At 44.6% G+C, this 13,024-nt stretch overlaps 1 protein-coding gene across 1 annotated transcript in view; it reads right to left on the reverse strand.

Annotated features, from left to right (window-relative positions):
* Positions 1 to 9,157: 9,157 nt before the first annotated feature.
* The window catches only part of LOC307058992 (uncharacterized protein), a gene marked incomplete at both ends in the record, with an annotated part of 29,885 nt that continues 26,018 nt past the window's right edge, over positions 9,158 to 13,024 (reverse strand). Inside the window, 5 exons of the mRNA XM_079712680.1 lie at positions 9,158 to 9,831; positions 10,253 to 10,279; positions 10,378 to 10,398; positions 10,894 to 11,043; positions 11,881 to 12,162. Of these exons, the coding sequence (XP_079568806.1) occupies positions 9,158 to 9,831; positions 10,253 to 10,279; positions 10,378 to 10,398; positions 10,894 to 11,043; positions 11,881 to 12,162 (1,154 nt within the window). The remainder of the gene's footprint in view (positions 9,832 to 10,252; positions 10,280 to 10,377; positions 10,399 to 10,893; positions 11,044 to 11,880; positions 12,163 to 13,024) is intronic.

A 13,024-nucleotide genomic window follows, 5' to 3' on the forward strand; every position in this document is an offset into this window, starting at 1 on the left:
TACGGAAAGAAATGGGGTAAGGAAGAGCTGGAATTTTAATTAAAATCCGTGAAATAAAGAGCACATAGCTTGCTTCCTGAAGGGACCAGTTCTTGGTGTTGGAAGTGTTCTGGTGCAAATGTGGCCAATTTCCTCTCCTCCAGGGGCCCCAGGTCATAATTCACCCGAGGAAGCTGCAGCTGCTGAACTCTTGCCCTTCCTGGCAGTTCCTGGAAGACTCCTCTGGCGCCGCCTGAGGGCTCAGACTCGCGCCAGAGTTTCCCTCACCCCACCCCCGCGCGGAGGGTCTCAGTTTTCCTATGGCTGCGCGGTCTCTTAGGTCTTTGAGGGCGAAGCAGAGGTTCATCTTTAGGGTCTGAGAGACCATCTGGGGGTGGGGCTCGTGAACCTCAATGACGAGGAAACAGATGTACAAAACAAAAGCTAAGACCATTCCTTTTCTATGTCGATTTGCAAGCTGGCAGACGGGTCGGCTCCGTGGCTTAGCTGGTTAAAGCGCCTGTCTAGTAAACAGGAGATCCTGGGTTCGAATCCCAGCGGGGCCTTTTGCGGTTTTCCTGACTTCGAAAAGGGTATGGGGGATTGAAATGTAATCAATCTTAAGGGTAAATTTTCCCTACGGAGTTTGACAGAACTGTATTATATGAGTCTGAGGGTGGGGACAGTTTTATTGTTTACAAAAAAGAAAAAGAAGAGACAAAGATGAATTTGTTTTTCTTTCAGAAGAATTTCTATCTTTCTTGACGTTCTTGCATGTTTATGTAGTGTTTTTTCAGCAAGCAAAAAGGGAACCAGGGAAAGCAGAAGGCAAAGTCGCCAGATTTAAACTATAAGCAACATCATAATCTCCGGTCATTCTATTATTTTTCCTGGGGAAATCCCAAATGGATGCACTTTCATAATCTACAGGCATTATTTTTTAGCAAGATCAGCCTCTGGAATGACTGATAAATGCGTTGTTGAGAAGGTTGCAGCATCTCAATTCATAGCAGCCACTAAAATCCAACTATACAATGCAAGTTGTAAATAACTATTTTAAAAGGTGGTCTTGTGGTCAGAGTTTTTTGGAAAGGAAAATCAAAGAGAAAAATATTTGTCCCCGGGATTTCAGAAAAGAAGCTGTGAGGGAGAAGCATCCTTTTGATTGCATATCCACGGAGTGGATAGCCCACTAGAACAGACAGACCTGAAGCTGTTAGCATGCAGGCTGACTTGAAGAAGCAGTCCAGGAAGGGCTGAGGTGCCTTCTTCCAAACTCTCTGTAAGAGAGAGGAAGGAAACGTGAGAGGTGGAAAAGAAGTCTGGAGTTTTAGTCATTACTGGGCCCCTTTACATAGAAACTCAAGACCAGGGAAATGAAGTTCACTGTGTTACCCTCTTACTCATCTCCCAAGACCAAACCCCCCTCCACCTGGCCCAGAAAGTCCCACCAACCTGGCTTTTACCTCAGAGCACATTATTTTATGTAGATGGTCAAGGGTTGAAATGTGATCTCCTGTTCTGTCTGCAGAAACAAAATGTCCCAACACTTTGAAGAATAGTTCAGGAAACAATTCTACTTTTATGGAGACTTTCTCCACTCACTCTGAAGCTTGATTCCCCACTTTTCTTTATAGGCATCACACAGCAATGGAGAGTACCAATGAAAATTCAATTAATAATCAAGTTGAGAAGAAAAAAAAGCAGACTTTATTTGAGCTAAACTGAGGATTATAGCCAGGAGACAGATTCTCAGAAAGCTCTGAGAAATGTTCCACCTGTTCGAAGTCGAATGCACAGTCATATACATTTTCGAGACAAAGGATAGTACATCAAAACGTACGGATATGTATGCTGATATTTTACATAAAGTTCACCAAGACTATACATAGTCCATATAAGCACATACAAAGTGAGCAGCAAGTCACCATGACTCCCTATAAATTTGGTAAAGAACGCTATTCTTTTAAGAAATTACATCGCTAGCATCAGCAGAAAGGGGGAAAATATAATCTTTATGGTGGAGCAGTCACTCCCATCTTTGAGGTGCTCTGTTTAATGTGTAATGCGAATGCACACTACACATGAAGGAGGAGGTCCAAACAAACACAGAGAGAGAATATTATGTTTAATTTTTCTTGCCCTGCCTTAAAATATAAATTTTATTTCATCAAAAGACAGACCCTCTTTTTCACATTCTCCTATCTTCTGCTCGAAAAAGTCTTTTTCCCAGGCCCGGATTACACACCTCCCTCAAATGGTGAGGCCAGCTGCATCCCAGTGTAGATGTCAACACTAGACCACTCCTTCATCCTGTCACCAAAGCTGCCTTAACCTTCACCCTTCTGCTCCATCAGGCTCTAGGAATACCTTTACAAGGATGCTTCCAGCCAAGTGGCCCTCAATAGACTGCCTGATCTGTACCAGTGAGGTAGTGTTGCTGGCTACTGAAGCTATAGAATATTCCAGGTGAGGAATCTAACCAACTCTCCCAAAAGCCTAAAAATCTTCCTAACTCTCCATGTATCAATCATGAAAATGATTTATGTGTACAAGTGGAAATGGTTTACAATCAAATGCTTGTTTATCCACCCAGTGCCTATCATGTGGCAGGCACCATGCTAATGTCACATGGCTCATGAGTTCCGTCCTAAAGAGGCTGGTGGGAGGATGAGTCAAGCAGTTCAATAGCAATTACAGTAGAGTGGGATATAACACCATTGGGAGTGGAGGGTACTGTAGGCCACGCTTTGATACTTAACTCAGACTGGGTGGAGATACAAGGAGGTGGGGAAGACGTCATGAAAGAAGTGACACCCAAACTGAGCATGGAGGAGATGTAGGCAAGATCGAGGCAAGAGAGTGGGCTGGAGAGAGAAGTGGAAGAGGTGCTCCAGGCAAAGGGAACAGTGTGTGCCTAGAGGTGAGAAAGAGGACGCTCAGTTCAGGTAAGCGGAAGCAACTAGAGAATGGGGTGTGCAGATCTTGAAATTCTTCTTTGTCTCGCGATGACCATAGTCCTATAGGCATCCTCATAATTTGTGGCAGGGGTCACCAACCCCCGGGCCATGGACCAGTACCAGTCGTGGCCTGTTAGGAACTGGGCCGCACAGCAAGAGGTGAGTGGCGGGCGAGCAAGTAAAGCTTCATCTGTATTTACAGCCGCTCCCCACCGCTCGCATTACCGCCTGAGTTCCGCCTCCTGTCAGATCAGCAGCGGCATTAGATTCTCATAGGAGAGCGAACCCTACTGTGAACTGCCCAAGGGAGGGATCTAGGTTGCGTGCTCCTCATGAGAATCTGATGCCTGATGATCTGAGGTGGAGCTGAGGCAGTGATGCTAGTGCTGGGGACTGGCTGCAAATAGAGATTATCCTTAGCAGAGAGGTTTGACTGCACAGAGACCATAAGTCAATTGCTTGCAGACTCATAGCAAAACCCTATCAGTGAGTGGCAAGTGAAAACAAGCTCAGGGCTCCCACTGATTCTGCATTATGTTGAGTTGTATAATTATTTCATTATATATTACAATGTAATAATAATAGAAATAAAGTGCATAATAAAGATAATGCACTCGAATCATACTGAAAACATCCCGTGCCCCACTCCTTGGAAAAACTGTCTTCCACGAAACCAGTCCCTGGTGCCAAAAAGGTTGGGAACTGCTGATTTATGGAATCAAGTAAACCACAGCTGGACTTGGTTTGACAGTTGGTAAGTCTCAAGTGTTTCATGTTTTCTTTTGAAAAGACCATACATTACCAAAGCAGTATGGATGGAACTTGAATTTACAAGTTGTGGATTAAGTGGGACCTCTAGCTGGGCTGCTGAGATACTCCTATGGAGATGTAAAGCTAAAAGGGTCTTTATTTCCCATTTCTTCCTGGGTAGCAACACTCATCTACTTGCTCCATACCTGTTTTTGCTGCCAACATGTCTATTCCTCGGTGTAGGAGCTGCACCTGTCCTGTTCACAGACCTTGGCAAACAGTGGGTGCTCAATTACAACAACAAAAAGATTTATTAGGCATTTATGCCAGGGATTTATCGGGCCCTTATTATTTGCCAAGCACTTTGTATATACCAAGTCATGCAATCTCACAGCATACATATGGGGTAAGTTTCAATTATTTCCTCCATTTTAAAGAGGAAGTCACCAAGGCAAGGGATACAAAGTCATTTGCATGGAAGGTCATACAGCTCGTAAGTGGCAGAACCCAGGTAGCCTGAATAGCGTTGGACCCACCTAGTGACCCTCCAGGCACTTCTGAGTGCTTCTCCTATTACCCTAGGAGTTGTGCCTATTTGCCATTTCCTCCTTTCTCATATGTTTCCAGGGCCCACGTGGGGACCCTAAATGGGCAGAAATGGACAATATGTGGTCACCTAGGCAATAAAGGGAAACTTCATTTGTTTGTTCTTTTCTAGCCTTGCTAATGACCATCTTTCTAAGACATACCAATTCACTTTTCTTTCAGTGTATGTATGAACCTTTCTGTGAGTTCTGAGGAATTTAGAGGAGAGGGCAGAACAATCCTAAATATCAATGATCATAAGAGATTCACCCTATTTTCTGCCTTTGTAACCTGTTATTAGATTAGATTTCCTTTTTAAAAAAGGAATGGAGAGGAGAAAATTCCAGTCACCTGAGGTTTTTGATTTTGGGGGGCTTTGCAATAAATTATGTAAAAATAATATTCACTATCCAAGTATTGAGTTCAGAATAGAAACACTGTAGGTTAATATTTGTAACTGTAGTATTAATGCTCAAAATAAGAGGGCTGGACGTCAGGAAAATTGAATTTGAGGGATGTTTCTGGAGATGTCACTAAACATGAATTTGTGTGTGTCTAAATCTCCCTTCCCAGGTCCTGGGTCCTGGGTGCTGTTCTGAACTGCAAAATTTGTAAACTGTCAGACCTTCATGACCTGCAAGTCAATCCTGCGGAAAATCTTACACAGCTTCATAGTGTAATACATAGGAAGATGTTCATTGATGGCACCCTTATTTGTGGTGGGAGGGCATTGGACCTAATCTGGGAGTCATCCCTGGGTGAGGACACACACTGCAGACCTCTGTGCAATAATTAAAAATAATAGTTCTAGATGGGGTCTAGAGGTACGCACAGCAACACAGATTAAAAAACTGTGGCACGAAAGGGACAAAGTAAAAACAGAATGAGATATATGACACAGCGTCATTTATGTAAATTAAAAACGCATGTACCAAAACCAAAAATACATGTTCTACAAAAACATATAGGAAGAAAGAAAAGGATGATCTTTCCAGTGATTTCTTATGGGGGTGGGAGACGAAAATGAAATTGAAAGGCAATTAAAAAGGAATCCATAAATAAATAAAACAAAAGAAGGGCCCTGTGGACATCAGTGATAAATAATTGAGGAGTAACATTCATTCGACTCCTTGAATGTGAAGGAGAGAGAGAGAGGGACAGACAACTAGAGACAGTGAAAGGAGATGAAATTAAAATGACTAGATCTTAAATTGTGTTCTGGGTAGAGTGCTTTCATTCTAGAGCTTTCATTCTTTTTTTTAAATATTTTAATTTTTTTATTTCGGATAATTTATTTAAAAAAAAAAAAAAAAGGATGAATCCACGAGGTGAACATGGAAGAATGTAATACACGTACAATCAAATAGTTTGAAAAGTGAACTGTCAGGAGTGGGATTCGAACCCACGCCTCCAGGGGAGACTGCGACCTGAACGCAGCGCCTTAGACCGCTCGGCCATCCTGACTACCTGGCAGTAATTCCTGCTCGAATTTCATTTCCGTGTCTACCTCAACGCTAGTCAACCTTTTTGTTTTTGTTTTTGTTTTTTTTCCGGAGGATGTGGAAATTCTTCGCTTAAAAAGCGAAACCACAAGTTTGCGAACGGCCCCGGACGCCGACCCTGGGTGGAGGCGCGGGATAAGTGCCGCGTTGCCGGGGCCGGCGGGGGGCGTCTTCTGCATGAAAGCGGATTCGATTCCAGGCTGCCGCGGGTGTGGCGGCGCAGGCCTGGGTACCCAAGAGTAAGGGAACTTTTTCTCCATTCTCGACAGAATGCTTGTTCAAATAATGGCACCCACGTTGCTGAAGTTGCCTTACTTAAATTGACACCTGCTCCCAGGAGGTTTTAGGCTATTTATTCAGTTTGGTGCTCGCCGAGGCCCAGCCCTCTCGGGTGCTCGCTCACTCCTCCTCCCTCCTGTCCTTTCTGTTGTAAATCTCCCCGCTGGGGTTACCCTGGGGACCGGTGTAAGGGTGTCCGGGTGTCTTGCTTCTTGTTCCGAATTATCTAGCTGTACACTGAGGATTTGTGGACTTTTCTGTATGGATGTTATACTGTTCTCAGAAGGAGGCCTCAAACTGAGACCAGTTCTGCCTTTCACTTTCTACAAGTGTATCGCTTTATCTTCCATTAATTCTTATGGCTTTCCGAAATCTCTGTTTGTGTCCAGCAAAGCTACCTGATCTGTACCACAAAGAGTTTCTAATTGGTATGGAACACTCCTCAAAGAGAATTTAGTTTAGCTCCTTAGAACTAAACCATGGACATATAGTTTTTTGTTTTGCTTTTAAGGAGAGGATAAACCCACATTTTGACATCGGTTATATTTGAGTGATGAGATTTTGATCATTTTTATTTTTTAAAATGAACTTCCATATGTATTCAAGGAAAAAGGCTATTTCCATTTTAAATTTTAAAATGAGAGTACATGTGCATGTAGTTGGGAGTGGACTCAGAGGTTTTGAGAAGGAGTTTTGAGGAGACCTGAGTGGGTCTGGAGGCAGAAGGGACAGATAGATAAATGGGGATATGCAGAGAGATGGCACGGAAGAGTTGTTGTTGATAAGGGATGATAGAAGTTGTACAGTTATTCTTCTCTTAATTTGAATGTCTGAGCTCAACTATCTCACAGAATCTCTGTTAAAGAGAGGCAGGCCCTTTCAAACATGTGATGACCAGAGTTGGCATTTGGTGTGTGAAATGAAGTCTATTACTATCATTTCAGTAGCATTTGCGTTTTGGGGCTGATCTTTAGCTGTGGGGTGAGTGGTTTTTGTTTCTGGTTAAAAAAGAAAATCAGGCCTTGGAAATATTACAATTATTTGCAGTGGTGGAAGAGATGTCTTTTTGGTGCTTCTAAAATCACAGTATCACCGATTCTGCTTCAGGTGATTAAGACGGGCTTTGGCAAAGCATCAGCAAGGCCACCTTTCTTCTCTTTTGGAAGATTTGAAAATAAAGCCAGAACGACCAAGACTGTTAATTTCTTCCAGGCACTGGTAGCTGGTGCCAGCTGGAAAGAAAGCCTCAGGGCTCATCAGATAAGTTCTGCCTCAGGGTGCCTCATGTGAAGAGGCTAAACCTGGGAGGGGGGTGGACACAGATGTTTCCTAAGAATCTACTACCAGCTCAGTACTGTGTTTGGTAACCATTTTCCTTGAAGATCATGAGGAAATAGGAAGGGGAGGGAAGTCGCAGAACTAATTAAAACCTATGACGAGTTCTCCTTCTACTCTCAGAGAGGGGTTCCTGTGGCAGTCCCATCTATTCGGAGTGAGATGTTACATATACATTTCAGGATACACATTGTACACTAAACTAGCAAAACAACTGCTTGAGGTTCTCAAGTGTTTTTAAAGAAGTTTGGACTTTGTTTTTTGAACTTTTTTACTTTCTAAAAGTACAATTTGAACACAAATGAATACTTTTAAAGCAGGGGTAAATGATGTTCTTCTCCCAGGAGTACAGTGTAGGGTGGGGTGAGTAGGGTTTGAAGAAGGGGCAAGGAGAGGAGGACCTTGGGTGCTGGGCGTCCATGACATGATGGAGGGAGGAGCCCTTTTTATCTGGTTCTCCAGGTGCCAGCCGTCTGTTCCACCTTGGTAATTCCTCTAATTCCTCCGTTTTTGTTTCAGTTCCACTTGTTGGGATAAAGAAAGGAAGGTGCAGATGCTGTTTTCAGCAATCAGACAGACTTATTTATTAGGTTAAGACCATGGGCGACATCTGTCCCGGAAACTGGAAAACCCAGTGGAAATGGAAGGTTGGAGCCTGGGTAACTATGCAGTCTATTGGGAAGACAAGACACACGTATACAGGAAAATGCAAATACAGACAACTGCGATCAATCCAGCTGTGCTGAGCACAATGATGCAGCCTTCAGGGAACCCTGAAGAGAAGCAGCGTGTAGGAAAGCTGGGTGGGGAGAGAGCGAATGGTGGTGCAGTGTGGAAGTGGGTGGTGGTTGAAGCTAATTAAAGGTATGGTGGAGGGTTTAAACCAGATGTTGGGTTGAGGCTGAGACAATGACTGATAAAGTGGTGATCTTACTGAACGATGATGCCTGGAAATGCCTCTGAAATGGAGAGATTCTAAATCAAAAAGAAGAAGAGAACCTGAGACTTGTGGAGTCAACAAAGTGAGGTTGAGATGAGCCCCAGGCAAGGGAGAAACGCGGGTACAGAGAAGGGAACAGGGCCGAGGCATGGCTGTGAACACAGCCTTTGAATTTTATCTAAAATTCTCCCCTCTATCAAACGTTCTGTCTGATCCCCTAGCCCTGCTCATTTCATCTCTTCTTTACTCTCCTTGCCAATTGCTCAGATATACCCCAGAGGATATGACTTAAAAATTTTGACATATAGGCCCTAAAACTCTAGGGGCAGGCCAGATGTCCATCACTGGCCTGGATTCACCTCACTTTCTTCTATCATGACTTCCCCCCCAAGTTCCTTTATGGGATTTCAGCCTCGGATCTTCCCTTCCCAGGATCCTTTGGGTTTTCTGTTTGCCTAAAGCCTGTTCCTCTACATATTCCTATTCTGGACACCAAGATGTTTCTGTCACAACCCTAGGCCAGCCTAAGCCCATCTTGATCCCCGAGCTTTAAGTGCCTTCCTATAGGCTTTGGCCTCAAGGGCCAGGAGAACGCGAGAAGCAGTTTGAGTCACCTCTCCGCCCCCTGAATATTGAAACAGAAACGGAAACAGATTAGGAAGGTCCTACACCCCACACTCTATCAGCAGCAACACAACCGTCTCCAGATTAATTAATCCCTACCCAACAGGAAGAAACAGGGGCTGGGTACAGCTGGCAGATGAAGCCCCAGGGGGTGATAGAGAAGGGGGTAAGAGCGAAGGGAAACGGTTGAGCTGGGGTATTCCTTAAGGTACCCGTTGGCTGGGCTGGGGAGGGATCAGTTTAGAATGGAGGGTGTCTGTATCCCCAGAGGCAGAGTCCTGCCCTATGGGCGAGAGTGGGATGTCCTTAGAAAGGTCCTTGGGATCAGCAACTACTGTGACTCCCTCAAGCCCATCAGTGATTGGGCAGATGGTCAGGGGCTTTTTGCCACAGGACCACAGGCAGAAGAAGGGCCGGAGGGGGCCTGAGAAAGAGGCATTAGAGAAAGTATAGATATGGGATCCATCAGTCATGTTGTAGAAGCAGACGTCTCCTGACTCACAGTCCAGGAAGATCCCAACTCGGCGAGGGGGTCCCGCCAATGGGAGAGGGGTCCGCAGGGGGGTGAGAGCCCAGTACCCGTTTCCATACAACTCCACAGCCCAGAAACCATTCTCAGGGGTTATGGGGTCAAATCCTTTCTTCGTCACGTTCTCCCTACACACCCCGATTGCCCAGTCAGTCCTGTCTCCCACCTCCACCTCCCAGTAATGTCTCCCCGAGGTGAAGGCCTCACGACCCAACACACAAGGCCAGGAGTCAAATCTCTCTGGTTTCTCAGGCAGTTTCTGACGTGAATCTTCCAGTCGGACAGATTTTGAATCCTCATACAGAAAGAGGTGGGGGTGGGCGGTATCTGGATCCAGAGTCACATCAACTAGAGACAGAAAGAAAGTGAGTCTGAACATCAGTGAATGTTAAAGGTTGAAAGAACTATCCTTTCTTCTCCAAAGAAGTGGGACACTGCTCTAGCAGTTGACAGGTCTCCTCAGGAAGAGAGCTGCCTGGCCTGCTCAGCTGTCTCTAGTCCTCTCTTCCATCCACAGCCACAGGGTGATGTATGAACTGACTGTCCCTAGTGCCCCATGGGACCCTGTCAGAGGGGACTTGTCTTCTAGCCATCTTCCAAGGACACTCTGTGTGCCTCAAGGAAAATGTTGAGGCCATTTGCCATCGTCTATCCCCTCTATATCCTCATCACTAAAATATGTTAGTGGTTTTTATTTCCAAGTACTGTAGGACTTTGAATCCCTGCAAGGTAGATCCTCAGAGCCCTTGAGATATGTAGAGCCACTGACCTGCATGCAATGTAGCCTTTTTCCATTCTGCAAGGGGGGAGGGGAGAAAGAGTGTTATTGACATGTTTTATAATAAGAGAGAGAAAACCTTGCGGATGAAATAATTAGAAGAAGATAGAACTTACTGAGCTCTTCCAGGAGTTTCTCTGGAAAACAAACAGAAATACCTTAGTGACCTTCTAGAGTGGGCATGAGGGAGGGGACCAAACAGGTGTAAGAAACACACAAAGGAGTAACTGTTTACTTCATGACTACCTGATTGTTGAAGCATTATCAATAAATGAAGAACAAGGATTATGTTTTGTTTTCTAAGAAATATGCAGGAAGTTCCTACTGGCTTGGGATCAGATCTTTAGTCGTTACTAGGAAACCAAGTTAAAAGTAAGGATAGAGTCTGAAGGTGAGTGGTGAGTAAACATCAGGTCTATTCTCTCAGTTAGAATTGGGTTTGACTCATCTTGTACCCCAAACCTCTGTTATTCTTCATATTTGGTGCCACTGACTTCAGGAGGCTTATAATCCCCTCTGACTTTCAGAATTCTAGAATCAATTATCTTCCCATTGGCAGTCATCCTAAAGGACTTGGATCCAATCCCACTTGGAAGCACTCCCAAAAAGAAGACTGGGATTCTATGACTTACCTTTAGAGCTGAATTCATGCCTCTTCTGTCTGGATCTTTCCTTGTATAGTCTCCAAGTGAAAAATATGGACCCAATTGTGAGAAGTCCTAGGACCATCAAGACCACAGCCACAGCCACCATCCAGGGAGTCAGCCTTGGGAAGAAGGGAGCTAAAACAAAATCCCCAAGAAGGACATTTGTTGAGAAGCTCAGAGCAAGTCCAGCTCCTCTCCTGATTCCAAAATGGGGTGGAAGAGAGGATGACCTGGACCTCTCACATTCCTCCCATGGCAAAATAGTCCCTGCAATGCCACTCTGAGCTTTTCAGATAAATTTTGATCTTAGGTAACAGAGGGCAGAGAAAGAGAGGAATGAAGATGAACAAGAGACATTTGGGGACAGGACCTGTGAGATAAAGAATATAATGGACCAATTCCTGTTTTCATGGAAATTTCTCCTTAGCTATCAATGCAGGATGGGAGCCAAGGGGTTGAGGGAAATAAATAAGGAAGGGGAAATATCACATCTGAGTGCAACAGAATAGGACTCAATGACCAAAGAATAAGGAAAAGTTCCTGCCTGAACCGGAGACAGTGTGTAGGGAATAATGAGAAGATTTGCTTCCCTGAGGACCCTGGAAACTTAGACAGAGCTCTAGCATGGAATGGGGAAGAAGACGAGGCAAGGAGATGAGGCAAGGAAACAGGAGAACTAATTTAGTTAGATCCAGAAGACCCCCCCCACCAGAGACAAAGCTTCTCTACCAAGATATATCTCCCAAGATAGAAAATCCGGAATTTGTATGAGATCTAGGTAAAATTTATGCCTTCAGAATCTCTACTCTTCTAGTGAGGCTGGTGGGGCTTGCTGGGCAAGAGTATAGGTGGGGGAAAGCTTAAGGTGAGGAAAATAGACGAGTCTGCCATGAGGTTACAGCCGGGCAGGTGTCCCAGGTGATGTGGCCCTGAAGCTGTGTCAAAAAGGAACCTAGCACTGATTTCACTGACCTGGTATAGAAATCTCTACTTCCTTCTCTTGGCCGAGAAGGAGGTTCCGGATACAGCAGGACACATTCTTCATGGAGGTGTCCCTGATGATCACTGAAGCTGCCACGGTGAACAGACCTTCTTCATCAGGGTTCCTGGACTCTGACACGGATGGAAACTCCTCTCCCTTGGGAGTTTGCCACTGTACCCGGGGCTCTGGGTACCATCCCACTGAGGTACACTCCAGCCAGATCTCTCCACTCTCTTGAACTTCCATGTGGATGTGAGGATCAGAGCCCAGAGCTATGGAGAAAGGAGGCAACTTATTCCTTTAGCGGACATCCTTCTGGGAGGCTTATAACCACAGGACTACATAGTTTGAGAAAGAGAAACCCAAGGGAACTGGGGATGAGAGGGACTCATCTCCATATTTTTTTACACAAGGAAACAGAGGTATCAATAAAAGAATACATCTTATCAGAGAGGGGTGCTGTGTTGGGATTTAGTGTTGGAATTGTGGGCAGGAGTTTGATGGACAGACAAGGGGTCCAGTCAGCGGGAACGGCAAGCCCAATAGCTTAGGGGTGGGTTAGTTAGTCTAGGCTGGGAGCTCCAGAGATGGGAGAGAGCTCTGTGGTTGGAAGTATCATGAGAAGGCTTTGGGTAGGAAAAGGGCTAGGACTGAGAATGTAAGGATAAACAGAGAAGGAGTATCCTTGAGGAGAAGGGGGATTGGAGGTTCTTTGCACTGAGATTGTAGTTGACAATTTAAGTTTCACTTACCTGTGATACTGATTCAGGAATTTTCTTAAATGATTTCAACCTCATCTACCCCCACCCCCCAATTAAATTGACATAAATCAACATGAAGCTGTTTATTATGTTGACATAAATCAACATGAAGCCGTTTTACCTTTCTGTTCAGCCTAATTATTTTCTTACAATTCCACAAAGTACAGAAAAACAGCAAGCTTCAGAGAAGAGTTCTTAAACACATATCCACAACTATTGGTTTAAATCCATATACCAAGTTGTGCGTGTACGTGAAAATGTGTATTCTTTTCATGAAAAGGGCCACCACCCTCAGCAGATTCTCAAAGGTGTCTATTACTCAGAAATAACAATGACAGCTTTATGCTATCAAATCTCTAGGGCTTTATAACCA

The sequence above is a fragment of the Hyperoodon ampullatus genome (genome assembly GCF_949752795.1).
Source record: "Hyperoodon ampullatus genome assembly, chromosome: 10".
NCBI classification, from domain to species: domain Eukaryota; kingdom Metazoa; phylum Chordata; class Mammalia; order Artiodactyla; family Ziphiidae; genus Hyperoodon; species Hyperoodon ampullatus.